Here is a 12,798-nt window from a genome sequence, read left to right on the forward strand (position 1 = left end):
ATATAAATGTATTTAATACTTGTTTGGTCATAACTTGAATGCTCAGGTGTGAATTTTAACCACTTTTCCAGAAAAAAATACACATATATATATATTGGCGCCAATTCTCTCTACTCTAATTTTCATTTCGAATTGGGTGATTGGTCATTCTTGCATCTTTAATTTTGTTCAAACCATTAGGACTGTCCTTGGCTGTATATTTGGGATCCTTATCTTACTAGCTTCATCTTCACGTACTTACAAAGCAGTGCGTTGCTCCATTCAGCCTTTTCTCAACTGTAAAAACATCTGAAATAAACATACAGCTTCACACCACAATACTTACACCTGCAAATTCCACTGTTGGTATGGCTTTTTGTGGTGATGTGCAGCGCAAATCTTTCTACAAATTAATCTGCAATGACATCCAAAGAGTTGAGTTTAGTTCCCCTCTGAGCATGTTATACTCTCTCATAACATGCCTACTGATCTGCGTATCGGTGTGTAAATGTGTGCGCGTTTATGAGTGCGAATGGGTGAATGTGACTCCAGTGTACAGCGCTTGGAGTGGTCGAAATCATTGGAAAAGCGCCACATAAGTTCAGTCCATTTACCATTTACCATTCTCACTATCTCACTGACATGTCTAATTGTTCTGCAGCAGACCTCAAATGCAGACCAACATGCCTTTTCTTCAGCTGTGGAGCAGTGCGCAGTGATTGTGCAAAAAGGCCATTGCAGTTGAGTGCAATACTTGCTATCTTAATGGAGAAACTGTACCTATAATATGTCTGACGCTCGCCGCTAGTTGTGCGTTTCTCTTGGTTAACCGTTACGAAAATGTCTTGAGTTCTCTGACAAAAGTCTTAGATGGAGTTCTAGTTAGTGGCTGGTGTACGGTAAAATTATATTCTTTCTACTATGTCGGGCTTATTTAGTGTGTAACCAAATCCATATTAATCTTTTACAAAAGCAAGATCGCTAAGACCTTGAAAGAGCTCTTTGCTGTTGCTCATCGCAATCACCAGCTGACAGTAAACATAACGCTAGCTATATACTAGCATGTCTCTTGGATTTCTATGCATTTTCTTCATATTTCCAGTACTTAGTCCTGGTGTCATCCCACTTTATTACAAATAACCTGATTCATGTACTACATTGTTCTGATTTATTTGTATATGCGGATTACTTGAGCTGTCCTAGACATCTGCGGTGAATTTCGTGTCAATATACCCATCAAAGGCATATCTGCAAGGGAAAATGTTAAGTTTATCCCATTCCTTTCTATGTTCTCACAGGAGGCAAGGAAATAAAGCATGCAGAGGTCAAGCTAATGGAACAAACATTGCTGTAACTCACTTGGTAATTACTATTTGGTTAGTGGCTCCTCTGCTTGGTTTTTCCCCCTTAGTGCCTGTGTGGATAATATGTGATATTCAGGTGTGTGGTCTCCCTAATGACTGAGTATTACAGTTTACTTGCCAGCGATAAGCTTACCAGAGGAATTTTAAGCTGTGCAAAAAAAAAAAAAAAAAAAAAAAAGCAGCAAATTATCTGCCGCATTTAGGCTGAGATCCAATTTCAAATTAATTGTGTCTTTACGGTGGAAGGAACTGGAGAGTATGTTCATCCTTAAAATGTTTTTTTTTCTTTCTTTTTTTCTTAAACGCCAATTAAAAACGCCTGCAGTTATTGATCTTGTTGATTTTATGCCCTGGAATTTGCATAATCTATTACAATATGAATGATTCATGAAGTGCTCGTTGCCAGAGATTGGGATTCTCAGTGAACTGAAAGAGTTGAGAGATAGAAATCTTTTGTGTCCTCTGCTTATCCTATTAAGGTTCAAAAAGTACCTCCAATAAGAAAAGGGATTTAAGGGCATTGTGCACATCATCGAAATTCAGAGGCAAGAAGGCACTTCCATTAGAAGTGTGCTTTTTTCTCTCTCTCTTCCTCTCCTCCACATTAATTCTGTATTACCTGCTAAATAGTCCCTCTTACCCCATAAAAACACCAAAGGGCTCCATGAATATGTGGAAAGGACAATTGCATATTGTGAGGTAATTTCTATTGTTGATATGGGAAGTCATTTCTTTGATGAATTCCCTTTCGAGAGACGGATTTCATCTCAAGAGCTTCTTATTCTTGTTCATTCAGATTGCTTAAAATTCAAATAGTGAGGGGCTGTGCGGGGAATTGGTGAATAGCCAAAGGAGGAACCCTGAACTTTTTTTTTGTGTGCGTGTTTTTCAGAAATAAATGAGGAGATGGGCCTTGATATGGCCAATTGTCCACTATTTGAATAGAAAGTTTCAGCATTTTCCTGAAAGCAGTCGGAAACTGGCTGTTTTGTTGATGGCGGTTCAGACTGGAGGTCGGCACTCGGGTCGGCAGTGAGTGGTTTCCCTTGTTTTAAACACCTTCACTTGGTGAAGTGATTGTTTGTCACTTAGAGAACTCAGTCTGTTGGATGATTTAAGACCAATGCGATATAATTTTGATACAACAATGTTAAGATTTTGTTATGTTATGGCCTAAAAAAAAAAAAAATCACGGGAATGATTGTTGAACTCACGGCTGCCCAGACGACAATCACTGACACCCTCTACAAGAAGGGTGAGCCAAAAACTATAATTGCTCAAGAGGCTTGATGCGCGCAAAGTGCTGTATCTAAGAATGTTAATGAAAAGTTGAGCAGAAAGGAAATATGTGGTGGAAAAAGAAAAAAAAAAAAAGCACACAAACAGCGAGAATAACTGCAGCCATGAGAGAACTTTGATGTAAATCCCCTTCAAGAGTTTGGGGGAAATTCACTGCAGCTGGAGACGGAGCTTCAAGAGCCACCACACACAGACATATGGAGGAGAAAAGGCTACTGTCGCCTGAACAAAAGAAAAAATGTCAGCGGCGTCTTACCTGGGTTAAGAACAAAAAGGCTCAGCATACCGATGTCCTTTTTTTTTTGGGATGAAAGTCGATTTTGGATTATATAAAAAAAAAAAAAAAAAACAGGTTAGAGAATTGAGGAAAAGTTAAGGAGCACAGAATCCAAATTGCTGTTGGTCCAGGGAAAAGCTTGAACATTCACTGAGGATTTGAGGAGCCACGTCATGCTGCATCGATTCAGTAATTCCTGCAAAAATAGCCCCAACCAATACATATTATATGATACATGTTGTCCAAACTTTCTGTTACAAAAATGATTTTTAACTGGTCTTATAATAACTTTTCTTGAGAAAACAACATCAATTGCTGCAAGTCATAGTAATAATAATAATAACAGTAATAACAATGTTACTAATAATAATAATAATAATAATAATTGAATAAATGGGTGAAATACATCATGTTGTGTGTAATGAGTCTTTAACATGCATCATTTAATTTGATAAATTGAACAAATACAAAAAAAATACAACTTTTGGATGATATTCTCATTTATTAAGATGTGCCTGTATTTAAAGTGAGGACGCTGAAAGGTTCACACAAAGCATCAAGACCCAAGGAAAAGAGAGTAAACCCGCCACCGTCCTCGCAAACCGTTGGCATGTCACCCCACAGGGGAAAACGTGGGCTCTGAAATTAATGCTCATCTCGTCTTTACAAAAGCAAACTAACCTTTGAGCACACATTTGATAATGAATGACTTTCAGCTGGTGTTTGGGGAATTAAAGCAATTTGGCTCTCCAAACATTCTTTACTTAGTTGTAATTAATTAGGGTGTGAGTTTTTTTTTTTTTTTTTTTTTTTTGTGGGGGAGCTGGTGATAAATTGCCCCATTCTGCATATTGCCCCGAAAATGGAGGTCAGAGATTTTTGGTTGTTGTTGTAGCAAACATGAAGGTGTCCCTGACATGCTAAATTTAATACTCTTGCAACCAAAAGAGTCATTCACAAATGACTTTGTTCATGTGCCAAATAAAGAGAAGGTCACCCTGCTTTTCCATTTGTGTGCGAAGAAACCGAGCCGGCGCAAAGCCGCAAAGCCGCAAAACCAAAAACCCAAGAATGAAATAATCTGTTTAAAGATAACTTCAGGTTGATTTCTGTGTTGTTCGTTTAATTTCATCCTGAAAAAACTTCAAGCAAACTGTAGAGTTCAATGTGTTCCAAACAGGAGAGCTGTATTACCCCAACAAGGTGCTTCTCAATTTGAGGCAGAAATCAACAGGTTTTTGTAAAAAAAAAAAAAAAAAAAATCTTTGAATTGATTTTGGCTGGGGAGAGATGGGGGGCATGAAGGGGACGTAGAGGAAAATAAATAGCTTGATTTGCTGGCATTCAATCTAAGGGGCGACTGTCAGAGGAAGCAGACAGCATAAAGGAAGGCCATCTTTTAATGAGAACCTCGACACACATCTCTGTTTGTAAAAACAACAAAAGACTAGGAGGCAGCTAATGAGGCTATCATTGGTGTACAGAGAGTTCTGCGAATCTCTGAAAGAGCGCTTGGAAAGGAGGACATGAAGCAACGCGTCAGAGAGCTTCCACCAAAAACACGATTCAGCACCGGCTGCTGAAGAACACATTCAGCGTGCACACATTTACGCTGCCCTGCAAACATATTTCAGCATTTTCAAATCTAAAGTTTCCCACGACCACAAAATTCATTGCACGTTATTCTGACGTCTCGGATGTGTGTGAAAGATGAACTGAAATGTGCGCGTAAACGGGAAACAAACATGGTTTTTATCATTTGTCCATTCATTTGTATTCGCTTGTTTACCCTAAAGTAAAAGTGTTATTGCACTAAAGATCTGATGTAAATCTGAGTGCATAGTGTCTCATTGTTCAATCCATCATCCAGAAACAGAAGATAGTCATTTTCCCAGCACATTAGAAATTTACACTTAACGAAAGAGAAAGTTATTGGTGAAAGGAAGCCGTTATTCCTTTCAGTTCGACTCTTCGTGCATCCACAGGTGTGTCTCCAAATAAATTTGTCCGTCAACCTACGAGAAGTTTCCACAGCCGGGACATGATCTGGACTTTTCCTCATTGTGCAAATAGATAGTAATCATCCTGTATGTACATTTCATATTTTGAAGACATTATTATTATTTCAATCACTGATATATTCTTTCTCTCGCTATTGTGACATTTAGCAAATAGAAGCAATTTTGGTAATTCTAGCTGACCTAAACCAAGAGAAGTTTATTCTGGTTTAACTTTAGACAGGTATATGTGTATTTTTATTGAGTGTATACACATTTCTTGTACTGCTTCGTGCCGCTCTATCACATAAAAACTGGATAAAATTCATTCGTGTTGGCGGTTGTAATAATGCAAAATGTGTAAACGTTCAGGGCCTCTGAATGCTTCTGCAAGGCTTTGGAGGCTTTGTTGTGTCACAGCAGTGAGGATGAAAAAACAAAACACTGTGTCTTAATGATGCTAGTTAAGTCTGAGTGAAGTGTGGGTTGACCTGGAAGTATTGATCACCTGATTTGATTCACTAAATCAATATCAGGGCTTGTATTGATGAAGTGACCAACCCACATTAGCAAGTTTTTTTTTTTTTTAGTCGGTCGTCAGTTTTCCCTACTTTTATCTCATCGTTGTTCTTGACATAGAGGGGAGATATTTCTCAAAGAGACGCTCAAACTGATGTGACTGTGTTAAGTAAAGTTATTATCACAAATCAGCGAATTTAAGTCAGGTGTGTAAACACAAGACTTTCATTAAAGCAGCAAAGGCTTTTGCAGTAATAACAAAAATAAGGTCGGTGTGCAGACACTGGCAGTTGTTACCCTTGTCTACACACACACACACACACACACGCATTCACACACAAGCACACAATGGCTTCACCCCTGCAGGACCCCCCACTACAGTACTCCCACGGCTCCCTTTGACTTATGTGCACTGGCTTGTGGCTAACTAATTCTTATAATAAATGAAAGGTCCAGCATGACCTCACTCTTCTCTGCAAAGCTCTTTAACTCTCGGCCCTGGAGTCTGAGCGCTTTAACAAAAAGACACATTTCAGCAGGCACTCATACAACGTGGCCGTCGGTGCAAACAAAGGAGAACAGTTGTTCAACAAGAGGTCGTTAAACAGCTGTTTAACGTGACATTCTCAGCGTCAGACGTCGGATCTGATCGTTTACGATAATAGTAAAGAGATGCATATTATTCAGCATTGCTTTAGTAGAGAATTCACACCCGCGTGATTTGTTTTAGTTCATAAATCCTTTTCAGTTAATAAATAAATCCAGAATTACAAAGAAACAAAGACATTGTTTGAAAAAGAAAGAAAGAAAAAAATACATCTAAAAGTAATTTTAAGTAGGATTTTATGACTTGTACACCTAGATTTCAGCTGATCTTCCTGGCTGTGTTGTAAAATACATCAAAAATGTTTATTCCTGTTTATAATCCAAAGTTAAAGATAGGAATGTATAGTTTAATCAGCATAAGCTCAAGGAATAAATTCCTTTGCTTTAAAAAGAAAAAGTTAATTTTTCTTTGTGAAGTGACGAAAAGGCATTTGGATTATAGTTCTATTTTCCAGAAGAAAATATTCCTAATACTTTGAATTTTTTATTTATTTTTTTTACATTTTATAGCAACTTCAAAGGCTTCCCTGTCCCTGCAAAAGAAAAGCATTCCCTCAGTATGATGCTGCCACCACCATGTTCCAGAGTTGTGTCTCCTTCGTGGCGTGCCGCAGTTTGCAAAAGTGACTTTTCATTTGAGATTTTTCTGTCTGAGTCGTTTCAGCTCATCCAGAGTTTGAACAGGAATCCCGGCTGTTTCACTCCTTAATGTTCCCCCTCCTGGCCTGTGTGTTTGGATAGACAATAATTCTTGGCAACTGGTTTTTAAAGGTGCTTTGAACTGAGCTCTAATGGAGATTTAAAGCTTGGGATGTTTTGTTTTTTTTGTAACCTTACTGTGCCTTAAGCATCTGTGCAACTTTCTGCCTTACCTGTTTGCTGGGCTGCTTGTTCTTCATGATGCTGTTTGCTCACTTATGTTTAGCGACAATCCTTTGAGGCAGTGACACAACATCTCCATGTATCCTGGGATTGATCCATTCCATTTATTTTTGAGGGCTTTTTTTTTGCATTGGGTTTTATTTAGGAGCATCAGAGTAGAGGGGGGTGAATATTTTTCAGATTTGTATCTGTAAAAGAAATTCAAATCCATGTATAACTTTCCTTTAACCTTATAACTTCAAACTCATTCCAATCAAAACCCACTCACATTCATGGTTGTGTCGTAAAATATGAAAAAGCTTCATGAGCTGGACTACTTCTACAAATCCCTGTACAATGTATGCAAGAATAAAGATTTTTAAAAAGTACTATATGCTGGAAAAAAACATAATGAAGAGGAAAAAATTCAAGGAAATTGAGAAAATGTATAGAGAAATTAACTAAAAATACACAGAAACAAAAAAAAAAGATCAGATATGTGGCAAAAAAAAAAGAAACACCAGAAAGAAATAAGAAAGGAAACTTTAATAGTTCATACACTGAACAAAGGTAACCAAAAGCAATAAAAAGTAGCCCTGATAAGGACGCCAAATCTAATGAAACCAAGAGACAACAACAGGACTTAGCAGTGAACTCGCTTAAATTAATCACAAAATCATTTTGCCACTACAGTTAATAATTGGTCTACTGTCATTTCATCCCGTAGTTCCTCATTAAATCTCTATTTATAGACGAGCTTCTCTTTGAGACCATGTGGTCCTGACAATATAGCAGGGGCCTCCTTTACCCCCTCCGCTGCGTGGATTGGGGTTACATGCTGGAGTCCTAATGTTCCCGCGTCCGGACAGGACAGCCGAGCCGTCGCTTTCAATTACAGAGCTGAATATCTGCAGATGAAGAATTGATGCTGTGCAAAAAGCTCCTGAATGTTTTGGACTGTACAGCAAGGAAACCTTGTAGGGTTTGACTAAGCTGGTATATTTAAACCAGCTTGAACTGGTTAGTGAGGGAACCACAGTTTATCTGATCCAAAAGGCAGCAGTAGCACAACTTCAAGCGAAACAATACTGGCTGATGTATTATGTGTTTTCTTAAGTACGAGACATTTTATAGACAATGTGGAAGGTGCTCTATAAAGTGAAATCACTGAATACATTTCACTGACAGGTATCTTACCTACACAAAGTTTCCTTCTCTTGTGGAAAACATTTGAACGTTTTCCTACTTCCATTTTCAAAGCAGTTTGTCCAATTTCTCTTATCTCTAAGGGCGAAAAATTCACAGAAGATCATTTTGACATAGAAATATTTTCTGTAAAATGGTTTTATCTCATTACTACATCTGATAAATCTTTATTTATTTATTTTTTCAAGAAGTAGGACAAATTGGTGTACATTAACCCGTTTTGTGTGTATCTACTTTGTCTCTGCAGGCCGGGATATGGCAAACACGACCTTACCCGGGTATCCCCCTCACGTTCCCCCAACAGGCCAAGGCAGCTACCCGACCTCGACACTCGCTGGAATGGTTCCTGGTGAGTTGAAGACGGCACCACCGTTTCCCGCTATCATTAGGGTCGAATATGGTGCGGTGTCACCCTCGAAATGGAAATGTGTAGAAGCCGTAAAGCAGGGTGAGGAGACGTTAATGGTGACTTATGCAGAGGGGTGAAGAATATTGATTTCTATGTGCAATGAAAACAGTAAAAAGACATAAATCATCACGGCAATGGCTCTAAACATAGAAGCGGTGAGCAAGGAATATTTTCGATGGGAAAGAAAAATAAAATATGCTTAAGGAATGGCTACGACAACAACACAATCAATGGCTCCATCCATAGAAACACAGAGTGATGGGTACTTTCCTTAGTAAGGAGTACAATGGCTCAATCCAGGGAAAAGACGGAGCCAAACTGTTCCAGACTTACTTTTTATCAGGAAACTAAATTGGAGACAATAGTAATGGCAGGACATTGGTCTAAAAAATATTTAGGGGGAGGGAGGAACCTGGGTTTGCTGAAAGAAATAAGACAGCAGCTCAGTTTACAAAAATGACACCTAAACATATGAGGGATAACTCAGGAGCACTTTCTATGGGGAAGAAAACAAGAAATATGTACAGTTAGTTGCAGCACTAGGTCCATCAGTCGCTCAGCTTATAAAGTTTTAAACATAGAAGAAATGAGTCCGAGGTACTTTCTATAGAGGAGAAAAACAGAGAGTGCACAAAGCAAGTGGAAGCAATGGCTCCAAAGATGACTGAGGCGAGAAATTTACAATACATTTTAATGATCCATCAACAAAAAGACTATTTCTTTACGGGTTAGGGATGGGCTGTTATATTTTTTTTTCTACCTTTTGGTTTAATGATATAATTTGATTTGTTGTATATCCTTCGTGCCAAATGAATTAACATACCATCAAAGTGAAAGAAGAAGAAGAAAAAATCAGGGTAAATTTACTCTTTTGAAATCAATAGATTTTACATTTACCAGCATACTTCTGCAAACAGCAACGTCCATTTAACAGCTGACAGTAAAAACGAAGCAAACCGCTCCCAGTAGCAGTCGCCGTCTACATTTATGTTTGGATTATAGACGATGAAGCCGGTAAATCACACGGGAGGAAAAGAAGCCAGACAGACCTGCTTTTACTTTCCATTTGTTCTTCTGCGGCAAGCAGCAAAGATGAGCACCTTAATCCTATGGCTTGTGGTTTTGTGTCATAACCGATTCGTCCTATACACAGCGGCTAATTTTTAGTGACAGGACCCAAACGCTGTTAAAGGAAAGCCATTTCTCACCAGCCTCGTATAAAAATCTGGCCTTTATTGTCTCATAAAAGGAAAGAAACATGTTATACAAACAGCAACGCTCACACAGACATGTTCCCAGTTACTTCCCCTGCAATGACATCCTGCTGCAGGAAACCTGCCGAGCTCAAAGCGAAGAGGCTTCAGATTGAACACGTTAAGATTCTCCAAAGAAAGGCAGCGGGATTTACGGCAACAAATCAAAAACTTATGCATGGAGCTGTTTATGACCACTCTGTATTTATTAGAGCGGCTTGAAATGTGCTGGCCGCAGAAGAAAGGGTTAGATATCCATAAATGGGACAGGGAAAGCCACCTTCAGTGTCACATCCTGTATTGTTCAGTGTTGCATAACTTAAGTGAAATGAAAAAGAAATAAATTACTTGCTTGACTGGGTGCACACTGATGACTATCACTCTCGGCCTCAAATTGCGTCCTGTTTTGAATGACGAGAGATGAGTGCATGTGAAGTGGCATGGGCTTTGACGTATTGAAATGCTAATTGATTTATTGTTTTGTTTTGCAGGGAGTGAGTTTTCGGGGAACCCCTACAGTCATCCGCAGTATACGACCTACAACGAAGCCTGGCGATTCAGCAATCCAGCATTACTAAGTGAGTAGTGTTTGATGAGACGTAAATGACTGACAAACTTGTCTCAGTAGCGTTGGTTAGAGTTGCAGCGTACCAGCTGCCGTACCAGTCCAGCAGGTTACGAATAAGTGATGCAGCAATCATAAACCCCTATTTTATCGTTTTGAGACAAATGGAGTCTTTATCACTGGATGTCCTCATCCGTAGAGTTTTAAGAGGCACAATTGAACTGTCTGTTTCTGCAGAGCTACAAAATATGATGTAATATATAAAGGACTTTGTGAATAGGATTTGTTTTGTTATTTCTGTATGCTTATGCTTATGCTACACCAAAACTGGGATATTTATTGTTGCTTTCTGTAGGGTTTTAACTAAACCCTACAGAAAGTGTTAAATAATATTAAATCCAGCCATCAGAGAAGGATATAATATTAAGTTTACAAGAACGAACAGAGATTTTGTCAGCAGCTTTGTAAATCGCCAACAATTTGTTTAAGTAATTGTTCAATATTCAGACTTATTAAATCGCTATACTTTGAAAATTTTCAGACCCCTCTAGCAACTTATTTTTAAAAAAAAGCAGTTAGGTACTTTTTCCTGTGTTACTAGAAACGTTTGGGTAAATATGATGACAGAGATCCATTTCTCAGACGCTCTTCAAAAAGGGAAAGACTAGAGATCATTCAGTCCAAGTAAGGCAGGCGATCTTCAAGAAAATGACTTGCCAGCATCTGCATCAGAGCAGTTATTAAAAAGCATAAAACAACTGGAACTATGACAAACAAAGTTGGGTGAGGACTGAAGTATATCTGGCCATTTTCAGATAAATAATAAAATAGCAAAAACAGCAAGGATAATTACCTATAACTCTTATATAAGTGTAATGCAGTTTATTGTACGTGTCATTCATGGTCATTTATTTGGTAAATGGTAGTGAAAGCTGTAATTTGTTGTTTCAAATGGTTCATTCTTCTGTTAACTTTCAGGTTCCCCTTATTATTATAGTGCCGCATCGAGAGGCTCCGCCCCTCCCACTGCTGCCACTGCCTATGACCGTCACTAGTTACCATGGAAACCAAATCAACCTGCAGGACCACGGCCTCAGCCTCCATATTGCCCAGGTGTGAAGAACACGGTCCATTGGACACTGAGCAAAAAGCGCATAAAACGTCCCCGACTAACAAAAAATAAAAAGAATAACAAAAACAGAAGAGAGAATTCACGGATTCAAGACAACCGCCATCTTCTCTCATTACAGCTTTTCTTTGGATTTTTCTTTGGAACACAATTATGGAACAAGTGAAAGTTTGAACCCTTGGCTAATTGCAATGGTTTAAAAAATAAAAATAAAAACAGGACTCCAGACAAAAACATCCTGAATTTATTTTCCCCACCTGTGGTGCCACTCTTTTATCCATAACAGATCAATACTGTACATTCCTTTCCTCAATGGGTCCCAGCAGGGATACTGTCCACAGCTTGAAATATATCAGCAGTCTTTTTTTTTCTCTCCCCCCTGTTTTTACCATTTGTCTCCCACTGGAATCAAATCGCAATGCACAGAGATCAAGGGAGATGAGCAGCAACCCGCGCAGGCTGTGGCGGTTGTTTTTCCAGTCCATCTGAGCAGGCACTGACCAAACATCCAGCATGAGTGGAAGAAAAAATAAAAATAAAAAAATCAATCGCTTTTGATGCCGTGAGAAGATTAGGACATGTTTTCTGTGAGACACAATCAAGATGTAAAAATGAAAAATGAAATAAACACCTGTTTGGAAATAATAGCGGGAGCCATGTTATTATAGCACCGTGGCTCACTATTTGCAAGGTTTCCAGTTAAAATATTTTTTTTTATTTCTTTTTTTTTTTTTTTATAATTTGTAAAGACTAATTTGCAGACTGCTTGGCTAATGTTTGACTTGTTCTCTATTTGTCAGGAAGGTAATCAGGCAAAACCTTTTGAGTGTTTTATTTTTGTGTTAAGTTTGCACTATTTTGGAGGTTTGCAACACTGGACTGTGGTTATGCAGAAAAACTAAATGTGCATATTTGTTTTATGTAAAAAAAAGAAAAAAGAAAAGAAAAACTGACTAAGTCTTCTGCGTCTCAGTCTGTAAAGGCACTTACAGTTTTTCAAAGCCCATCGTCTCACTGACTTGATGTGCACTATACTACTTTATGTTCTCACTTCTTATGTTTAAGTTCATTAAGTCTTTGGCATTCATCTGCAGAAGTAAGGATATAACAGCCATTCCAAATCTAATTTGTCTGGATTCACTCTGATTGGATGATTCTGACATCGATAAGCAGGGTGACAATTTCAACTATAAATGCCTTAAACATGTGCCCTCCTAACTTTAACTCCCGCATGTTTCAGGACAAGTAAATTTTATTTTATTTTTTTTTTATTTTTTTTTTTTTTTTTTTATTTTTTTTTTTTTCAGCAAAGCTGGAATCATTTTTTTTTTCTT

General features: G+C 38.2%; 1 protein-coding gene across 6 annotated transcripts in view; it reads left to right on the forward strand.

The window, feature by feature from the left end:
* Window positions 1–12,395, forward strand: part of pax2b (paired box 2b) — a 39,114-nt gene extending 26,719 nt beyond the window's left edge. For 3 of the 6 annotated variants that reach the window (XM_016674450.1, XM_016674452.1, XM_016674451.1), the window contains exons 8-10: window positions 8,356–8,457; window positions 10,262–10,348; window positions 11,333–12,395. In XM_016674450.1, coding sequence (XP_016529936.1) covers window positions 8,356–8,457; window positions 10,262–10,348; window positions 11,333–11,454 — 311 coding nt within the window. In that variant the 3' untranslated portion in view covers window positions 11,455–12,395. Of the gene's footprint in view, window positions 1–8,355; window positions 8,458–10,261; window positions 10,349–11,313 lie in introns of all 6 variants that reach the window. The other 3 variants (XM_016674453.1, XM_007558268.2, XM_007558267.2) reach the window with 1 other exon arrangement.
* The last annotated feature ends 403 nt before the right edge of the window (window positions 12,396–12,798 follow it).

This window comes from Poecilia formosa, unplaced genomic scaffold, assembly GCF_000485575.1.
Source record: "Poecilia formosa unplaced genomic scaffold, Poecilia_formosa-5.1.2 Scaffold95, whole genome shotgun sequence".
Taxonomy (NCBI): Eukaryota; Metazoa; Chordata; class Actinopteri; order Cyprinodontiformes; family Poeciliidae; genus Poecilia; species Poecilia formosa.